The sequence below is a fragment of the Notothenia rossii genome (assembly GCF_949606895.1).
Source record: "Notothenia rossii genome assembly, chromosome: 1".
Taxonomy (NCBI): domain Eukaryota; kingdom Metazoa; phylum Chordata; class Actinopteri; order Perciformes; family Nototheniidae; genus Notothenia; species Notothenia rossii.
Window position 1 is genome coordinate 5720005 of NC_136912.1, and position 18640 is coordinate 5738644.

The 18640-nt window shown below is 39.9% G+C and overlaps 1 protein-coding gene across 1 annotated transcript; it reads right to left on the bottom strand.

The window, feature by feature from the left end:
* Positions 1-1271: 1271 nt before the first annotated feature.
* On the bottom strand, positions 1272-15741 carry LOC307042267 (mitoferrin-2-like). Its single transcript, XM_079686063.1, has 4 exons — positions 14927-15741; positions 5573-5801; positions 4552-4608; positions 1272-3974 (listed from the first exon to the last, which is right to left on the bottom strand). The coding sequence occupies exons 1-4, from the start codon at positions 15254-15256 to the stop codon at positions 3397-3399; spliced, it is 1194 nt and encodes a 397-aa protein (XP_079542189.1). The 5' UTR covers positions 15257-15741; the 3' UTR covers positions 1272-3396.
* Between the last annotated feature and the right edge of the window lie 2899 nt (positions 15742-18640).

The window sequence follows — 18640 nt, forward strand, 5'->3', positions numbered from 1 at the left end:
TAGGTCTTTTCTAGCTACACGTTAACATATATCTATTCTCTGGGTGATTGTTAGGGATGTTCAGAAGGCGAGTCGGGTTTCCTTCACCTCATCTGTCTTTGTTTTCCCTCCACACACACGCCTGGTGTTGACCTTGGCTCTGAGCAGACCTGCTGCCTGACCTCACATGTCGAAACCTTCCTGTCCGACTTAATGGATCGCCTTACGTTTCAGACGCTGAAAGGGAACAACAGTGGGGAGGAAAGAGGCAGCAGAGAAGAGAGGGGGGTTGAAGTTAAGACGAGAGACGAGATGAAAGACAACATTTTAACTTGTAGGCCGCGGGGAATAACAACACGCAGTGAAACCGGATCTGCAGCAGAGGAGATCTGCCTGTCAGCTTTCGACCAGGAAGCTGAGAGATTTATTTCAGCAGAAAACTGCAACAGGTAGTTTATATACGGAAGGCCGAGAGGACGCATAATAATCATTTCCTACTTCAACCAAAGCTTCTGTTGCTGTGTCACCACTGGGCGATCGTTCTGCAAATACATCCGTCACGTCTTCGTGGATTCTGTTCTGGAAAATATTTATTGAGATCCACATTTCCCGTTGCGGGACAAAGGAATTCAGATTTTCTGATGAAAGTAGTAAGATTACTTTGTGAAAAATAAAACAATGCTTTAAAGCAGAGGTGGGAGTAAAAGTAGAAGTACTCAGATCTTGTACTTCAGTAAAAGTAGAAGTACTCAGAACTTGTACTTGAGTAAGAGTAGAAGTACACAACTTGTACTTGAGTAAAAGTAGAAGTACTCAGAACTTGTACTTGAGTAAAAGTAGAAGTACACAGAACTTGTACTTGAATAAAAGTAGAAGTAGACAGAACTTGTACTTGAGTAAAAGTAGAAGTACTCAGAACTTGTTCTTGAGTAAAAGTAGAAGTACTCGGATATTGTACTTCAGTATAAGTAGAAGTACTCAGATCTTGGACCTGAGTAAAAGTAGAAGTACTCAGAACTTTTATTTGAGTAAAAGTAGAAGTACTCAGATATTGTACTTGAGTAAAAGTAGAAGTACTCAGATCTTGCACTTGAGTAAAAGTACTCAGATATTGTACTTGAGTAATAGTAGAAGTACACAGAACTTGTGCTTGAGTAAAAGTAGAAGTACCAGTTACATCTGTCACAAATAAAAGTGCTGCATTCAAAATGTTCCTCAGGCAAATCTAGAATCTGTAAAATGGTCAAATCAAAACCACAATGTGAAAAGGATGAGACAGAAAGAGGACAGAGTTGATTCTTCACGCTTGGAGACCAGCACCAAGAGAAGACCCTGCTTCTGCGAGGAGCTGCCGGAGCGACTTTATTTACAGTTCACAAAATACAGGAGTCATCTTTAACAAGTTCCAGCGTTTCACATTAGTCGTCACCTGACAGAGTTGCTCTCCATTGCTCTCAGTCTGTGGTTCCCCTGTCAGGACACTTCACACGAGCAACAGCACAATCTTCTTTTAATACTTATTACTTTTCTGCGTACTCAAAGTAACCCAGGTTCCCTTTGTTGCACCTTAGGGGAGCATCCTTCCTGTCGCTTCCTATCAGAATGTTGTAGCTACAACCTTTTAGTTTTGTATTTTTCAGCATTTAAAACTTAGTATGTGTTTATCTGTATTTATATATACTTTTATATATATATATATGTACACGCTATATATTATGTACAATGTCATCCTCTTTTATGGCTTAAAAACCCAATATCACATCTCTATCTGAGGATATCTTTGTATTAGTTGTGCGTTGATGTACGGCGGCTAACTGAAGGCATGTGTACAAGTCATGTTACTTTATTCTCTATTTTAGAACTTATCGTTGTCCTTACCAATCATAAAGACCATAATATTAATTGCTAGGATGCTGTGCGTTTAAAAAATATAGAATAAAACTAAAATGATCTTCTTCCAAAGTGTTTAATTACATTTATTTTGCCATTCATATATATATTATATATTAGGTGAATTGGAAGCAATAATATTACTTTTAAATGAACACATTACTGCTTTCAACCAACCCTAATACAATAAATAAATGTGATTAAATTCAACTTTTCAGTTATTTTAGTGAGTTTACAAACACTTTCCTGCGTGAAACTTCAAGTTTGTTGAGTTTTTACATTTCCTAAAGCAAGAGATTTTCATTAGAAAGAAGCACGGACACTTTAGGATGCAGCACTTTCCATAAAACTGGTATGTTGTTTTAGAACAAAAATCTAATTTAAACTTGTACCAGCATGAGTGTGCGTGCAGCATATACAATCTGCAGCAGAAACATGTGTGTGTGGGTTTGAAAGCACCCGGTGTAAAGACACAGATGAGACACCACGAAGCTGTAAATATGTCATGTGTTCATTCAAAGAAACCTTAAAAATCACGTTTTAAAACACACCGTAAAATGTTATGACAGTTGAGGTGAAATGGTCCGAGTCGCAGCACCACTTCCAGTCACTGCAACACACACACACACACACACACACACACACACACACACACACACACACACACACACACACACACACACACACACACACACACACACACACACACACACACACACACACACACACACACACACACACACACACACACACACACACACACACACACACGTCTTAGCTCCTGGTTTCTGTACACCAGCACACTTACTTCCTGTGTCCTCTCAGTTGTATGACGCTGGTGTTGGGCGCCCCCTTGTGGTCAGAACGTAATATGGTGTCACACTTTCAAGAGGTGTGCAGTACAGAGCGTTTATGAAGAACTTTTGTTTCGTCTCTGAACCTAAAAACACTCGTAGTAACTGTGCGTTTAAAATGCTGACCTCTCATACAGTGTAGGATATATAGCGCTTTTGTTGTAAAAGTGCTCTCATTTCAACACAATACATTTGAAGTGAGTGTTAACACTTTCAAATCAAAGCTCAAATCAGCACCCTAACATTGTTTTTGATCTAATCCAATGCACTTGAGTTCAGGGACGAATCAAAACTGCACTCAAACATGTCCTAACAAAGCTTTTCTATTACGGTGCGTTACCTTCAGGGAATAATAAGCTTTTTGAAAGCCGATACACAATGACTTTGTGAAGTTGTTAAAGCATCAGAAGTGAATGGGGCTTGTTCAGTGAAACCCAGGACTTCCTGTGTGCCACTCGGAGACCCCTTTTAAACCAATGGAGGTTTTAAGGACATTTCACACACTAATAATGAAGTATTCCAGCTGCTTCTTTGCTTCTGAACACGCTGAACAGATCTCAGAAAACGAATTAGGAGTGAGCTCGACGAATCTAAAACTCTGGAGCTTTTTAAAAGTCAAAGTTTAAACCTTATCGGTACAGTGCCATGACCCTCTGCTGCTCCCGATGTTTGTTTATTTATCTCCGTCTCCCCGCAGCCGTCTCTCGTGCTGCCGCTTGGTGATGATGTATTTGAAGAACTCGTAGACGGACCAGCTGATGGCGGTGGACGGCATCTGATAGATAATCCTCGCTTGGACGCCTTTGAAAAACGCCGGCACGCCTCCCATCCTGTACACAGTCCGACACGCCTCGGTCAAACCGGAGATATGTCGACTCCCGGCGGCCGTTCCCACCGCTCCCACAGCTGCTGTCGCTGCCTCCGCCTCGATCACGTGGATAGCCTGAGCTTCCTGCGTGTTGAGGAGGGTTTTACAGACGTCCAGAGGTGTGGTGACGGCGGCAGCGATGGCTCCAGCGAGAGCTCCGGACACCACGTGAGAGGAAGGGTTGTACTGTCTGTGGGGGTTCAGGAGCTCCTGCAGATACTCGTACGTCATGAAGTGAAGCGCCTGGAAGGGCACGTTCATGGTGAGCTGCGTGGTGTAGCTGCGGTAGAAAGCCGCCGGGCCGTCGTGTCTCCACAGGGAGCCCATGCAGTGAAGAACGCCTCGATACGGAGAGTTAAACATCTGCATTCGCTGCTTCACAACTGCAGGGAGACGAGAGAATTAGAAACCTTAGCAGCAATTTGAAATGAAATAAACTAGTTATAATAGGGGAGAACAGGGAGAGGGCAAATGTTATTTTATTAAAACAATGCATCATATGTTTCTATGATGGGTGTGTTGCAGTAACATGCGGAGCCACAGGTGAGTCTGTAGCTCCCCCTAGTGTCCAGATGGTGCAACAACACCCTCAGAGAATGATTCTTGTGTCTTTGTAGACTAAGGTTATGAATGTCACTTGAGGAACTCCAGCAGGATATCTTTGATGTTTCTCACACCCCATAATGATTACAATTGATTATTCTTATACATTTCCTCTCTGTGCTTCTATTTAAGTAGTTGGTATGTAAGCTGAGATATACACAGATGTCTTGCTACATGATTAAGGTGAGATTAGTGTCACCCATGGAGAGATGGATGTTATATGTGCAGTAACTAATCTGCACACATTTGAGTATGTATGTTATATGTATGTTATATGTATGTTATATGTATGTTATGTCTGAATAAAATTTTAAAAAATGACAATTCACGGTGCAGAACATAGAGCAGTGTTGTTACCTTCTGCTGGGTTCATGATGGCGTCGTGCAGCACGGTCGCCATGCAGCCCGCCGCTCCTACAGAGAAACAGTGGAGAGGAAGTTAGAGCCTGAAAAAACTCCTTCATCGTCACCGAAATGACATTCAGATTTTCATTTTGTGTATAAATGTATGTTTTTCTAACACGTTTAACATTTTAAAAACTGAGGGAAGACTTGAAGAATTGTAGTATACGAGCACTTCAGCAAAACATCCATTTAAGAAACATAATATCATTTGTGAAGTACAATCGTATTCTCATTTATCCAGTCGTTTCAAAACTTCCCATTTCCCTATAGTGAGGGTTTTTAGTGTCGATCCGTGGGAAGTAGTGAGCCTACAAACGGATAAATGACACTTGTATTTTACTGAACAAACAGATTGTCTCCTCAATAAAGGCACTGCTGGCCGGAAAGAAACTTGAAACAAATAAATAATATATTATAAACAGAGGGGTGCAAATGGTGCGGGGTCTGAGCCCCAGTATATGGGCCGTTATCTCTACCAAATTAGCGTTGGGTCGTCGCCAATAAAGTGATTATTTTAATGTAGTTTTGTTGTTGAACGCAACCGCGATTCCCTTCAAATCGATCAAGACTTTTCTCTGTTTTTGGATCCTCCCTTTAGGAGAAAAATAACGTTTTTTCAATATTCAAGGTAAAACTGAGTACGTAACCGATACAAATATGAAAAATAATGTTGTAGGTGTATAAGTATTTCTTTAAGCAAGTCACATAAAAGTATTTGCTTGCAATTTTTCTGGTGTGTAATTAAGTAGATTTCTGTTTATACATAATTTAGAATCAGTAATATTTTTGTATATTAATTTGACCCCGTTACATTTTTGTATTATACATTCGAAATAAATCAAAATCAAATCATTTTAGGGGTAAGTTATGCAAAATTTGAGCATGAACGAACATTTTAGTTTTGTTGGTAGCCGCCTGATCTCTCCGTCTGTACACACAAACTGAAATACGAATAAAGTTGACTTTGACTCACCGTTAGCGAAGTGGCTGTTGGCTCCGGGGTGAATGGCGTCGCTGAGAGAGAGCTTGATCTTCTCGTAGCAGGCGAAGTAGAGAGCGTGTGCAGGCCCCGCCCCCACAGCCAGCACGTTCACGCCTCTGATTGGCCGCCACACGCCCTCCGTCCGCACGATCTGCCGCAGCCCGTCCATCACGTTCCGGTAGCGAGCGCCGGGCTCCGGGTGGAGGCTCTGCATCCGGGTCTGAAGAGAGAGAGGGGGGGGGCAGAGAGACATTAATACATTTGATAATGACCTCAAGTTGATGAATGGGTTCTTTACAGCAGCATGCAAACTAGGCATTGCATGAAATACAAATATATTTTGTTATGTTATTTTTATTATTACAATTTTGTGTTAGTGTGTGCTAGGGCTGTGCCTGGATATCCGTTCGTTGGAGTACTATTCGGGTTTCAATTTCGTTATTCGGATATTCGTATTTTTCGGCTGCCAAATTGAATTTATTGAAAACTCCAATATCAACGTAAGAGCTTGTGCCTCTTCGGGGGGTGCTAACACTTAACCATAAACGTTATCGTTTACTTTCTCCGTCTTTATATGTAGATATTATTTTGTCTCCGTTAATCTACGTCACATTGTTTCCATAGCAACAACAACTTCCTGTCAACAGCGCTAACTTTTCCTTGAAAATAAAAGCATGTCCATACAAAATAGGAAGCCAAGCCAAATTACACTTAAGACATATACAACTGCAACGAAAGTAACAAACACAATGCAATATCCTTTTCAATTTCAAAGAACACAAATTGGGTTATATTAACAAATAACTATAAAACAACAATACTGTAGAATAACTAAATGAATGCCGCGAATAAACCGAAATACATGTGTTGAAGCGGTTCGCTGCTGATTACAACGCTTCGACAAACGACTGCAGTCAAAGTCGCCAAACCACAAACCACGAGTGAGGATACAGTGGTGCAGACAGGAAGTGGAACAAAATAAACCCCAGCCTACCACTTGCATTCAGACTCTGTATCTTAGGAGAGCGTAAAACCTCTTAAGGTTAGATTCAGTGGTGTAAAGTAACTAAGTACATTTACAAGCAAAAATGTTGAGGTACTTTACTTGAGCATTTCCATTACCTGCTACCGTGTACTCTTACTCCACTAAAGTGATTTAATACGGTATACAAAGTCATTCAAATTAGCTGCGCTTTTACCAGCTTTGATAACACTTTAATGATCAATAATTAGAATCAAAACATATGATATATATTATTCTGAAATGGGCCAATCTGCATAATTAGTACTTTTAGCATTTTAAGTATATCTTGATGCCAATCATTTTGTACTACCGCAGTGTTAATATACTCAGTAAAAGTCCTGTCATCAAAATGCTACTTAAGTATAAGACCTGAGTACTTCTTTCACCCTTAGGTTTAGGATGCCACGTGTCTGTTATCTAATGCATAACGACCGTCATTGAATCTCTGCATGACTGTACAAAGATGGCGCAATCCTCAAACTTCTCATCACATGCAATGAGTGAAAAGCCCCCGCCCCCCCCACAGGGTAACATTTCAGTATGTAGAGCGCAGGAGGCTTAGGTGGATTTTCCCGTTTCTGGGAAATGGAAACTCACATTGGAAAGTCATTCACAATGTGAGCAGTGTGTCACAGTCCAGAGGGGGTTTGTTTGTGTCTCCTAGTGCCAACATAGAGCTTTAGAAGGAAGTAAACAATGCAAATTAATCCTATTTAATGTCATTTATGGTAGACAGCGGTGCAGAATGTTGTAACACATCTAACAGAGTATCAAGAGTCCTGCGAGAAAAACAATGTTTTTGTCTAGAAATCAAGGTAACATAGAGGAGTGTAATTCGTGTGGAAATAGACATATTTTGCTCCGTGTGTTAATTCATGATCAATGTCATTTTGTCGGTGTAGTTTGGTATGGATTCATCTCATTTCACTGGATGCTGTGACCCTAACCCTGATCTGATGTTATTCATTTAGAGAAAGATTAAATCATATTTTGTTAACTTTTGTGATCGCTAAATGTCAAGTTTTTCAGCAATTTCTGCAATAAATATTATATTTGTTTCTAAATTAAGCTCCATCTATATTATCGTGATATAAACAGTGTCACAGTGCACATTATTTCTCTCCATGTGGAAACCACTCAGGTTTCTTTAAGTTGAATCAGAATCCCTTTATTAGTCCCACAGAGGGGAAATGTGCAGCGTACAGCAGAAAGAGCCACAGACAGCTTAGTGTTGCATATCTTACACGCGTTAAAAAAGTACTTAGTTATAATATAATAAACAAACACCACAACAATATGCTAAAAAAGTACTAAGTTATAATATAATAAACAAACACCACAACAATATGCTAAAAAAGTACTAAGTTATAATACAATAAACAAACACCACAACAATATGCTAAAAAAGTACTAAGTTATAATATAATAAACAATATGCTAAAAAAAGATACAAACTAAAAACATAATTTTCAAAAATACTTATCAAAATCAAATCCTGTAGCAGTTCTTAGGATTTAGCAGCCCGGCATATATTTCAGTTATTAAAGATGGCATATGTATATGAAGTATATATTGCACATAAAGCACATATGGCACATAGTTTGACGGTATTTAACAGCAGCAAGTTACACAATCTACAAGATACATACTTTGTAACAGTAACAAGGGTTTAGCAGCCAGGTATAAATTACACAGTTATTAATGGCATATATATATTGCACATATTGCACAAAGTTGGTTAGTATTTAGCAGCAAGGGGTGTTATAGTCTGTGTTGTGGTGTGTGTAGGAGGGTCTACTAGGGGCAGTGCTGGTTGTAAAGTCTGACCGCTGCAGGAAGGGCGGCGTCGAATAATTGATCAATATTCGCCAGGGCTGTCCGATTTTCGAATTTCAGTCAGTTTCTGGCATGCCTAGTACAGAGCAGCAGAATAATAATAAAAATAATATAATATAATAATAATACTCTTTTGCATTTCTTTAAGTTAAACAAATAATATTGGTGCAATAGAAGTCACTTGTTTCACACAACGTACATGACACACTTCTCTAACCGTGTGAGGAGCATATATAAGACGTATTAAGCCTATAAAGTTCACCCAAAAACTGAATCAGGTCTCAATATATGAATACTAACACAGAGGGTTATGTGTTCAAGTTGCTTTCATCAAAACAAAGAAGGTATTCGACGCACCAGACCGTCAGTAGATGCTGAAATATGGCAATAAACGGAGTATCTTGACATATTATCTTCTTTGGGAAAGCACAGCAACTGAAGCTTGCGTGCCAACAAGACTTTTGTTCCGCTAAAAGGAATCAGGAACTAGGAAGCTTCGACTCGTCCTTGTTACAAATGATGTTGTTCATTACTAACTATTGCTAAGAGGGTATGCACACTTAAACTTCAATATAAGCTGCACTTCTCCGTGTACTTCGCTTGGTAACAAAAAGGTCAGGGGGCTTGATAGGAAGACAAAACAACGATATTAACGTCTGCCATTCCTCCATTTTGTTTGCAATGAAATTGAAAATCTAGTAAGTGATAAATAAGATGTCATCATCTTCGCAGTGACTGAAGTTGTGGATGTTTTCCTTTAGTTACCAGACAACACGGAGCCCTTTGTTTTAGGAACGTCTGAGAAATTAAACATCCGCATAGCAATCACAATATACAACGTTTTATATTACAGCCTCATTACACTGTGTGCCTTTGAGAGCAAATCAGACTGGAACATGAAGTTAATATGACATGCATCGTTACACACGTCATAGTCACATTCATTTGAACGTATTAACCTGTATCTTTCCATTTTAGAGTTTTCTGTCAAGTAATGTTCGTCAAATAGGTGTTTTGTGAGGTACATCACGCCTGCTGATAATGACTGAATCAGTAATTGATTAAAACGTTAAACCCTACACTATGAAAAGGACATCTAGTTGAATTGAAGATACACTTAAAAATGCCCTTTTATAGAGTGTGTTTGAGTCTTTTCACTTCCTTTATTAAGTAGTGATCTAATAGTAGTAGTAGGGAAGTGTAACCCAGGAATGGTCCGTCGTATACTTTGACTTTTTGGTTTGGTCAAAGGTGCAAAATTAATTAAAGTTACAGCCCGATAAGACCAGGAAAACACGTCTTTTGGTGCATATTATTAAAGTAAAAACCCAGAGCAACAAGGAAACCGTGTCTGAAATGATCGGAAGGAATTGAACAGGAGATAACCGTGTTGTCTTTGAAGGAACAGGAAACTAAGATTGTGAAAATAAAGAACTCTCGAGGAAGTGGTTCGCTCAACATTACTGGAATTTAAAAAAGGGATCTTGAAGACGTACTTCTACAAATATTTGAAATGCACTTCCTCCTTGAACTTCGCCTTTGTGGCCGAAACCATCTTGACTGAAGGGGAAGAGAAAAGTTAAGACGGATTTAAAAAGAAAGGCCATTAAAAAAAATCTACAAAGAATGCAGGACAATCGGATTTTCGTCGGGACACCGCCCGTAAACAAGAGGCGATCAGGTTCAAATGGTTTTGCCAAAAAGAGAAACATATAATGAACTTGAGGAGATTACACTGAAGGTTTTTTTTAGAGAACACAAAGCTTTGTTTCATTCCCCGGAGCTCAGGGGAACCCCTAAAGAAATGTGTTCTTCCTCCTCTGGTTCAACACAAGGAACTCAATGACAGTCAGGATAAAAGAAACTTACTTACAGGCAAAACATGTACTAATACATCTGAATGAAGTATTGTTGTGCTGCAGAGAAACCCCAGCATAGATATCTTAAGAATAACATATTTGTTTGGTACAGACCCTTTTTAAAAAACAATGCATGTAGATTTCACATTTCTCCTTTCAATGAGAATAGGTGTACACAAATGATCAACTCCTCCAATAGCAGAAATCGTTTTTGCAATATTAGTGGCAAAGTGACGCGTCCTAAAACCCGGAAGTAAACTCCTTCCGATCATAAATCTATCGATGAGAAAATTATAAAAGTAGGGTAGAGATGTGGAGATTATCCGGCTAAACAAAACGTGATCCGTCTCTTCAATGTGTCTCAACCACAGACCTTATTTCCAGCTATTTTCCAAAATCCTATGGAGAAATTGCCGCGCTTTTTGTCGAAGGAACCGGAAGTGGTGAAATGCTAACTTACTTCCTGGTTTTAGGACGTGTCCCTGTGGCACTCTATTGCAATCAAATGAAGGCAATGAGGTTTTCCTAAATGAACCCAGCACTACCTAAAATGGATACATAGATCATTTTATGGAGAATAATTATTTGATAAGGAGTTTGCCGAGGCATTGGGACCTACTTCTTTGCTAAAGGTTTGTTTTGGGGTCTAGTAACTGAACCAATGTTAATGTCTGAAGTGAGTTACATTTCGAAGTCCGTAATGAGGGTTACTCAAAGCTTGGTGAACTAATGCTCATGCCCAATACATGTTCGTCTGTTCACAAACACAATATATATTGCTATACCAAACTATAAAACAATAATGTGCACAGTAATCTGTTATTTTTATTTCACAGTGAATTCTTTTTCTCAATTGGTGACCAGGGAACGGTTGTTTTTCTTTGTTTTGCACGACAGGAAACAAATATAAACCAACAGAAATAAGCAAATCGCTTTTATCAAGAGTATTTCCCCCAGTTCTCACCACCATTCAAGGCTGTATTTATTTATTTCCATGCTCTTCAATTTCTGTTGTGCACTGCTTTTCGAGAAATATTGTCGACCTACACCACACTCAATCTAGTATGCATCAGAACATATTTGAATTTACTTAATCTCTTATCCAGTGTAAGCACGCTACATAGTCTTCTTTAGAAAATCGAAATAGTATGTAATGTGTAACTCAAATACAGTCAGAAACTAATGAGCACAGAAGGCTTAAAAGGTTGAATTTCAGATAACTGGAACAGGATATTCAGACGTTCATTCGTCACAATAAATCCCAATTCTCTCAACGCAAGATCTACAAGATGGTGTCCACTCTTCTGTTGGTACGGTTCCGTTTTACCTTAATGATTAATATGGATGGTTAGTCTTCAGTGTGTAGTTATGTCATATGTTGGTTTAGAGCAGGGGTGTTTTTCATTTTATTCGGCCCCACAAGAGCTTGCAAAGAATATAATACGTTTATTATATGGTTACATGCCGATTTACAGAAGCAGGTTGCCCATAAACTACATGTCCCACAATGCATCTCAAATTTGACTTATTTCTCAGAATGTTACTTTTTTAACTTCAAAATATGCCTTTTTCTCAGAATGTTACTTTTTTTTTTTTTTTACTCCAGAATTTCTTTTCAAATCATTTTGTGACATTCTCAAAGAAGAGATTATTTGCCCCTAGACTTCTGCTCTCAGACGTAGTTATTACCCTATCCGATAATAATCCAATGCAGAGGCAATAATGTCATATAATACATTATTTAATACATATACATATACATGTATATAGTCTTAAAGTTACAACCGGCCCTTTGAGTGCAACCATGATGCTAATGTGGCCCGAGATGAAATTGAGTTTGACACCCTTGGTTTAGAGGAATAAATACACAGGCTTATGCAAGACTGACTGATAAGACAACTGTGTACAATGTCTGCCAAGCCAGTATGTGTGTTATTTACAAGAATTCCTTCACCTTTATGATACAGATTGACTGTCAGTGTCTACTGATTACCCATCTGTGTCAATCATTTACTATTTCTCTTTACATGGACTTTCCACATGACCGGCTCAAATACCTTTTGACACAGTGATGAAATACACAAACATCTACGATACATACATTAGTTTAGTTCAGGTAACCTATACAAAATTGTTTTAAATGAGGAACCTCTGATAACTCCTTTAGGCTTGGGCGGTATGACGGTATTACGGTATACCAGGGTATTTCGAAATACCGTCGGTATGATTTTCAATACCGTGACGTCACAGACTGTGCGCCAAATCACAGATGCGTTTCATTCTATTACACTGTCACGGAGTTTTGACAGGGACGACATTGGTTGTAATGCACAGCACGCGCCAGCAGAGGGCAGTCCGTCTTTCCCGCTCTCAGAGCTCAGCACAGAGCTGAGCTGAGCAAGATGGCGGCAGCATTTTGCCGGCCCCGAACTCGGACAACTAGTAAAAAAGAAAAATGCCTCTGCGCCTGTTTGGGACTATGTTGGGTTTACTCGTCGCCAGTGACTTCATCCAGCACAACGAGAGACAGAGGCACTTCTTTGGGAATGTTTAAGACGGGGTGAGTGAGTGTTGACATTTTTTAATCCTATGCAACTGGTTGATGGTTTTGTAGTCGAGGTCGGACGGTTTTAAAAACGAAAGCATTTACGTGCTAAACATTCACGCGAGTAATCCAATTAATCAAATGGAAATAAGGTTTTTAACACATGCACAGAATAATATTGCCAAACTAGTTTGTGAATATAGCAAACTTTATTCAATAAGTCAAGTATTTACTCCCGGAAAATGTTTATGTATGATGATATATTGTTAACTTAGCTCACTATGGAAACAACGTCGGACATCTACAAACGCGTCCTGTATCCGATCTCAAAATGTGCCATTTGCACAATGTGTCATGTATGCAGCCCTTGTTTTGCACTTGCGCGCACGTCGCGGCACTTTGCGAGCGTCTACCGGCTCGGGCTGCATTTTACACCGAACAGATAATATACCGTTCGAAACATCTATTTGCCGCCGAACGCCACCTCACTCAAGTCGACCCAAGTCATACCGTCAGTGGCGGCTGGTGGCAAATATATTTGGTGGGGCTGTTGATATAGTGAGTAAAAAAAATGTTGGGGGGAGAAATTACCCCTTAAATTGGGACTGATACCGTCATATACCGTATACCACGGTATGATGTCAGCAAGGTATGACGGTATGAAAAAAATGATAACGCCCATGCCTAAACTCCTTCTATTGCTTAAAGGAAATCTTTGTTATTTCAGTATTTGCCAAAGCAATTAGTAGGACGATTATCATACCGTGACAACATCTGTAGAAAACTTGAGTTACAAAGCTAATTCCAACTTATAGAGTGAAAACGTGTTGTGGTTAGATTCAGTGGTGTAAAGTAATTAATTACATTTACCAAGTAATATTTTGAGGTACTTTACTTGAGTATTTCCATTTCCTGCTACGTTGTACTTTTACTTCATGGCATACAGTCATTAAAATTAGCTGCAGCTCCACCCACTTTGATAACACTCTAATGCATCAATAATAAGAACCCAAACACATCATTTATATTATTCTAAAATGGGCCAATCTGCATAATTGGTACTTTTCGTTCGTTAAAACATATTTGGATGCCAATAAAAAATATATTTAGTTGCACTTTGATTGCAGGACTTTTACTTGTCAGAGTATTTTGACACTGTTGTACATCCACTTTAACTTAAGCATAATACCCGAGTACTTCTTCCACCCTTAGATTTATGATTCCACGTCAAAACCAAAAGGTGACATGTAAGTTTAGGGGGTGTCCGATAATGGATCCACCACTGCTTTAGCTAGTAGACTACACATGTAGCATTGTAGCTAAGTGAGACTAGAAGCCAATGTCACATCGTTATTATTACATAAAATGAAAACAGAAAACGCTGTACTTTGGTAAACACACCCACGTCATTCCATCTTCTGTTTGAGCTATTTTTTGTTACATAACTTGCTCTTCATGTAATGTTAAGTTAGTTAACTGACCTCTGATAACAAGGTTACCCCCGTTAGCTTGAAGGCAAACGTTATTCAAGCTCAGTCTTATATTGCGGCCTACTGTGGGTTTAACTCCGGCCGTTGAAGCCGATTTAAATTAACGACCGTTGTGGCCAAATGGTGGTACTACAACTGCCGTGACGTCATTTTGGCCCAAAAAGACCTTTCCCATTGACTTACACTGGAAAAGAGACGTCTGTAAATATGCGTATAATTTGTTTGGAGTCATATCAACTTGCCAGTACGAACTCTTGTAAAGCATTTATTCAAATCATATGGGTTTGAAAGTTGTACAATGTGCTAAAACCTGAATCCCGAGTTATTTTCTCTCTTCATTCATTTCACTGAGCCGAGAGCTGGAGATAAGAGGCGGGGCTTAAGGAAATCTCAACTGCACATGCTCTATGGGCCTACATACGGGTACTTTGGAAGACTATTTTTGTCTTCATGCACCACTTAGCAACTGTTATGTATCCAGTTCTCTTTAAACATCCATGGTTTAAATAACTGGTGACTGTCAATGTGACCAAATCTAGGCCTGCACAAGAAGAAGAAGGAGGAATGTTGTATATATATTAGTTGCATTACCTTGACACAGTCGATGGGGTACATAAGGCAATGCTCCATGATTCCAGCCACAGATCCAGCCAGCATGTGTGTGCTGGTGGCGGATCCCTGAGGAAGCCCTTCATAGTCTATTTCTGGCTCCACGGAGGTCTCCACACGATGCACAACTGGGGTAAAGTCCGGTTCCCCTGGCATTCTCGGTGAAAGAGAGCCGACAAATCCCCCCGTGGCGTCCAGCAGTCTGTTGCCCATCCATCGAAACTCTGCCCCGGCTGCAGCGCTCGAAACCCGGCTGTCGACGCCTGGTGTTTCCATGGCGGTTCTCCGGGACACAAACGCGTCCGCTTCCATTTTGGTGGTGGAAAAGAGTAGTCCGCCGCTTAAAGTGGGTTAAAATCGACGAGTCCTAGCGACCCGCCGGGTGGTGTGAAGTCTTCCCGGCTTTATAATGTATCCACCCAGCCCGAGAGCGTTCTTGGCGGGTCGCTATTACTGCGCAGCGGGCAGCTGTGGAGGGTCCGGGAACCGGGAGTAGAGGCAGAAGGATTTGTCGCACTCAAGGACGAAGCTGATTGGTCAGGCTGTCTGTCAATCAAATATGTGTTAATTGATTGGCTACTTCTGTACTAGAAGAGGCGGGTTGATACAGAGGGCGGAGAGATCTGTCACGCTCAAAGCCTCAGCTGATTGGACAAAGCTGCCTGTCAATCAAAGATCTGTTATTTGATTGGCTACTTCTGTCTAATAAAGAGGCGGGTTGGTCGAAAGGGTGGGGTTTTAAAAGGAAGGTTTTCTTACGCTCAAAGCCGAAGCTGATTGGAAAAGCCGAGTGTCGATCATTGATATTTCCTTTGATAGGCCACTTCTATCCTAAAAAAGAGAGCGGGTAGATACAGAGGGCGGTGTTTCAGCGTAAATGGGTGTGTATGGTGTGTGTACGATTTTATAACAGCAGGAGGTCACATGATGTGATTCCGGGAAGGATGTTAAACAGGACGTCCGAAATTGGAATTGTGACCATAACAAAGCGAATTACAAGTGTATTACATTGATGGAATGGATGGATCATTGAGTGTTCTTGCATTTTAATGTGTGAGTTTGTTATACCTCGGGACCGTGGGAAACAGTGTTTCAATCTTTCAATTCTGTGTGTACAAACATATTTTGAGATTGACAATAAAGTTCACTTTGACTTTGATTGGGTGCAGCAATTATGAAGACACAACGAATTGCTTTGATATCTCATGATTCAAAGGCTTTGTTGTCACATGCACCATAGCTAAAGTGATTTGTTTGGCAATTAAAACATCTTTCAAGGCTCATCCAACAATGCATTAATATACTGAGGACATATTAAAAAATAAAGACATTAAATAGGGCAGTATATGTGAAAGAGGCATAACGGTGGAAGTGAAATCAAGAAATAAGAAAAATAATTTGCATAAAAAAATAATAAGGTAAAAGGTCATTATGGGAAATTGAAATGCAAATCACTAAAATAAAAAAGTTGTTTCAAATGTCCGATTGGACACCCACTTTGTTAAGCATAAAGCTTAATGTTACCCAAATTAAATAAAACTAGAAAAGTATTACAGTTTTCTTTTTGTAAGATGACAATTTTTGGGGGTTGTTACCTAAAGTAAAAAAACATACACAAGTTCTGACTTTAATCTCAGAATATATTGAGGTAAAACATTTAATTTTTTCAAAATCAAAGTCAGAATTCTTCGGAGCCATAGGGGACATGGAGAAGAACAAAATTATTTGAACAAAAAAAAGATCTCGCAAAACCCCTTTGCGAGATCTCGCAAAACCCTGTTGCAGTTTGTAGACACTAAAGAGGCTTCTCAATTCTTAAATTTCCCCTCCTCGACTCCTATCCTCGAGACTTAAGCCTCATCCCAATACCCCTCCTCGACTCCTCCTTTCCCTCACTCGCTTCCCTTCCTTGCATCTTAGCTCCGCCTCCGTAAGATGCGAGCGAGAGACACGAGGAGGTGATGCGAGGACAGAGGAGTCCTCAGGTGTTAATTGGGATGTCCTCGTTCACTCAAACGTCACTTTTAAACGACGTCTGTTAATGATGACATGTGCACAGCTGTCTCCTCTCATCAGGCTTAACTGAATAACCCTTAGAACCGGCCTATTTCTGGTTAAATATTTATGTAAATGAATGAATCTTTTTCTTGTTAGTCAAGGAATTCAATGTATGATGGTTGGTCCTGCTTTTGTGTTCCGTTTTGGTGTAAAATGTAGCCTACATTTAAATAAAAACATAATTATAGTAATGTGAAAGCCTTTTAGAAATGAATTGCACATAATAATTCCCACGGAGCTGTGAGTAGCTACTTATACATTTATGTGACGCTTTTCCACTCATCTTCCGGTTGTCGGTTTTCCTCTGTTGAAGTCGACCAGCTGTGAAGGTGGTGGCGGGGCTTTTATACGCGAGTAGTGAAAACACTTCCGCGTAGTCTGCTCGCGTGTATCCTCCCTTTCGTCTCCTCCCGCACCCCTCCTCCCTCACCCCTCCTCGACTTTTCCGTGTGCATTTCAGCTATTGGGACGTCCTTCAAAATGGCGTGTCTTGATCGATTTCCGGGTCAAGTCCCGGAGGAGGGGAAAAGAGGAGTCGAGGAGGGGTATTGGGATGAGGCTACAGAAATGAGAGCTCCTCTCCTCTGAGCGGTCATTTTAAAGAGACGTCCATTAATGATGACAGGAGGCACAGCAGCACTCTGTCTGATGAACAGATGTGTTCATGACGACTTATATATATTTACTTTGAATTCATTGAGAGTGCGGTATAATGAGACAATAACAGGCTACAGATACACACACACATATTTATCTTGACATGAGAGCAGTTTCCCAGCAGAGTGAAGAAAATACATAAACCTCACGGGAGTCACTCCTCAGTTTATACCGTGTTTTGTTTCAATTAATGTATAATTTAGGTACAAATATGTGATATATCTGAACAACAAAGTGGTCAAAAATCATTTTATTCATTTTTTGGAAACATTTTCGAGATCGCTTTTTTCGTTTTACATTTTCATTTATTGTCATTTCCATTCAGTCAGTCATTAAGTGCTATTTAAAATGTTAATTTGCTACATTTCCAAACAAACAAACAAAGTGTGCAATCCAATTAATGTTAATCTAACTGGGTTTTGATAGATAACATATCTCTTTTTATTCTCTCAATTATTTTATTTATTTTGTGCAATCTAACCAATATTAATAAAACTATTGTTCATTTATACATTTTAATAATGGCGTTTATCTTTTTTGAAAATTAGTTCGTATTTTATTTTATTTATTTGGGACTACAACAGATGATACAAATGTTTGTGTCAGTAAATGTGTGGCAGGGGTGTTTGTGAAAATAACGGGTATAGAGCTGCTGTCAGACGAACAGCTGTGCGGCGTCATCACAAACGGACGTCGCTTCACGTGACGCTCCGGAGGAAAGGACGTCCTGCTTCCCTCCATGCTTCCCTGGAGGGAGGGACTAAACACAGGGAAACCGCAAGTGAGTGAAGCAAGGATTTAATTTAACCGACCTGAGACGGGGCCGAGGAGTCGAGGACGAGGGGAAATTTGAGTATTGAGAAGCCTCTGTGGTTTCCTTGCATCTCCAGGCTTCCCTGGTGGGAGGGACTAGTCAAAGGGAAAGGATGCAAGTGAGGGACGCAAGGAATCCATTTAACCGAAGTGAGAAGGGCCCCTAGA

What these genes read in the sequence shown, in the direction of transcription:
- LOC307042267 (XM_079686063.1), bottom strand. Translation starts at nt 15,256, where the DNA reads ATGGAAGCGGACGCGTTTGTGTCCCGGAGAACCGCCATGGAAACACCA. An exon ending in ACCCCATCGACTGTGTCAAG is followed by an intron (nt 5,802 to 14,926) that starts GTAATGCAACTA and finishes CTCTCTCTTCAG; the next exon opens with ACCCGGATGCAGAGCCTCCA. An exon ending in CATCATGAACCCAGCAGAAG is followed by an intron (nt 3,975 to 4,551) that starts GTAACAACACTG and finishes GTCTCCCTGCAG; the next exon opens with TTGTGAAGCAGCGAATGCAG.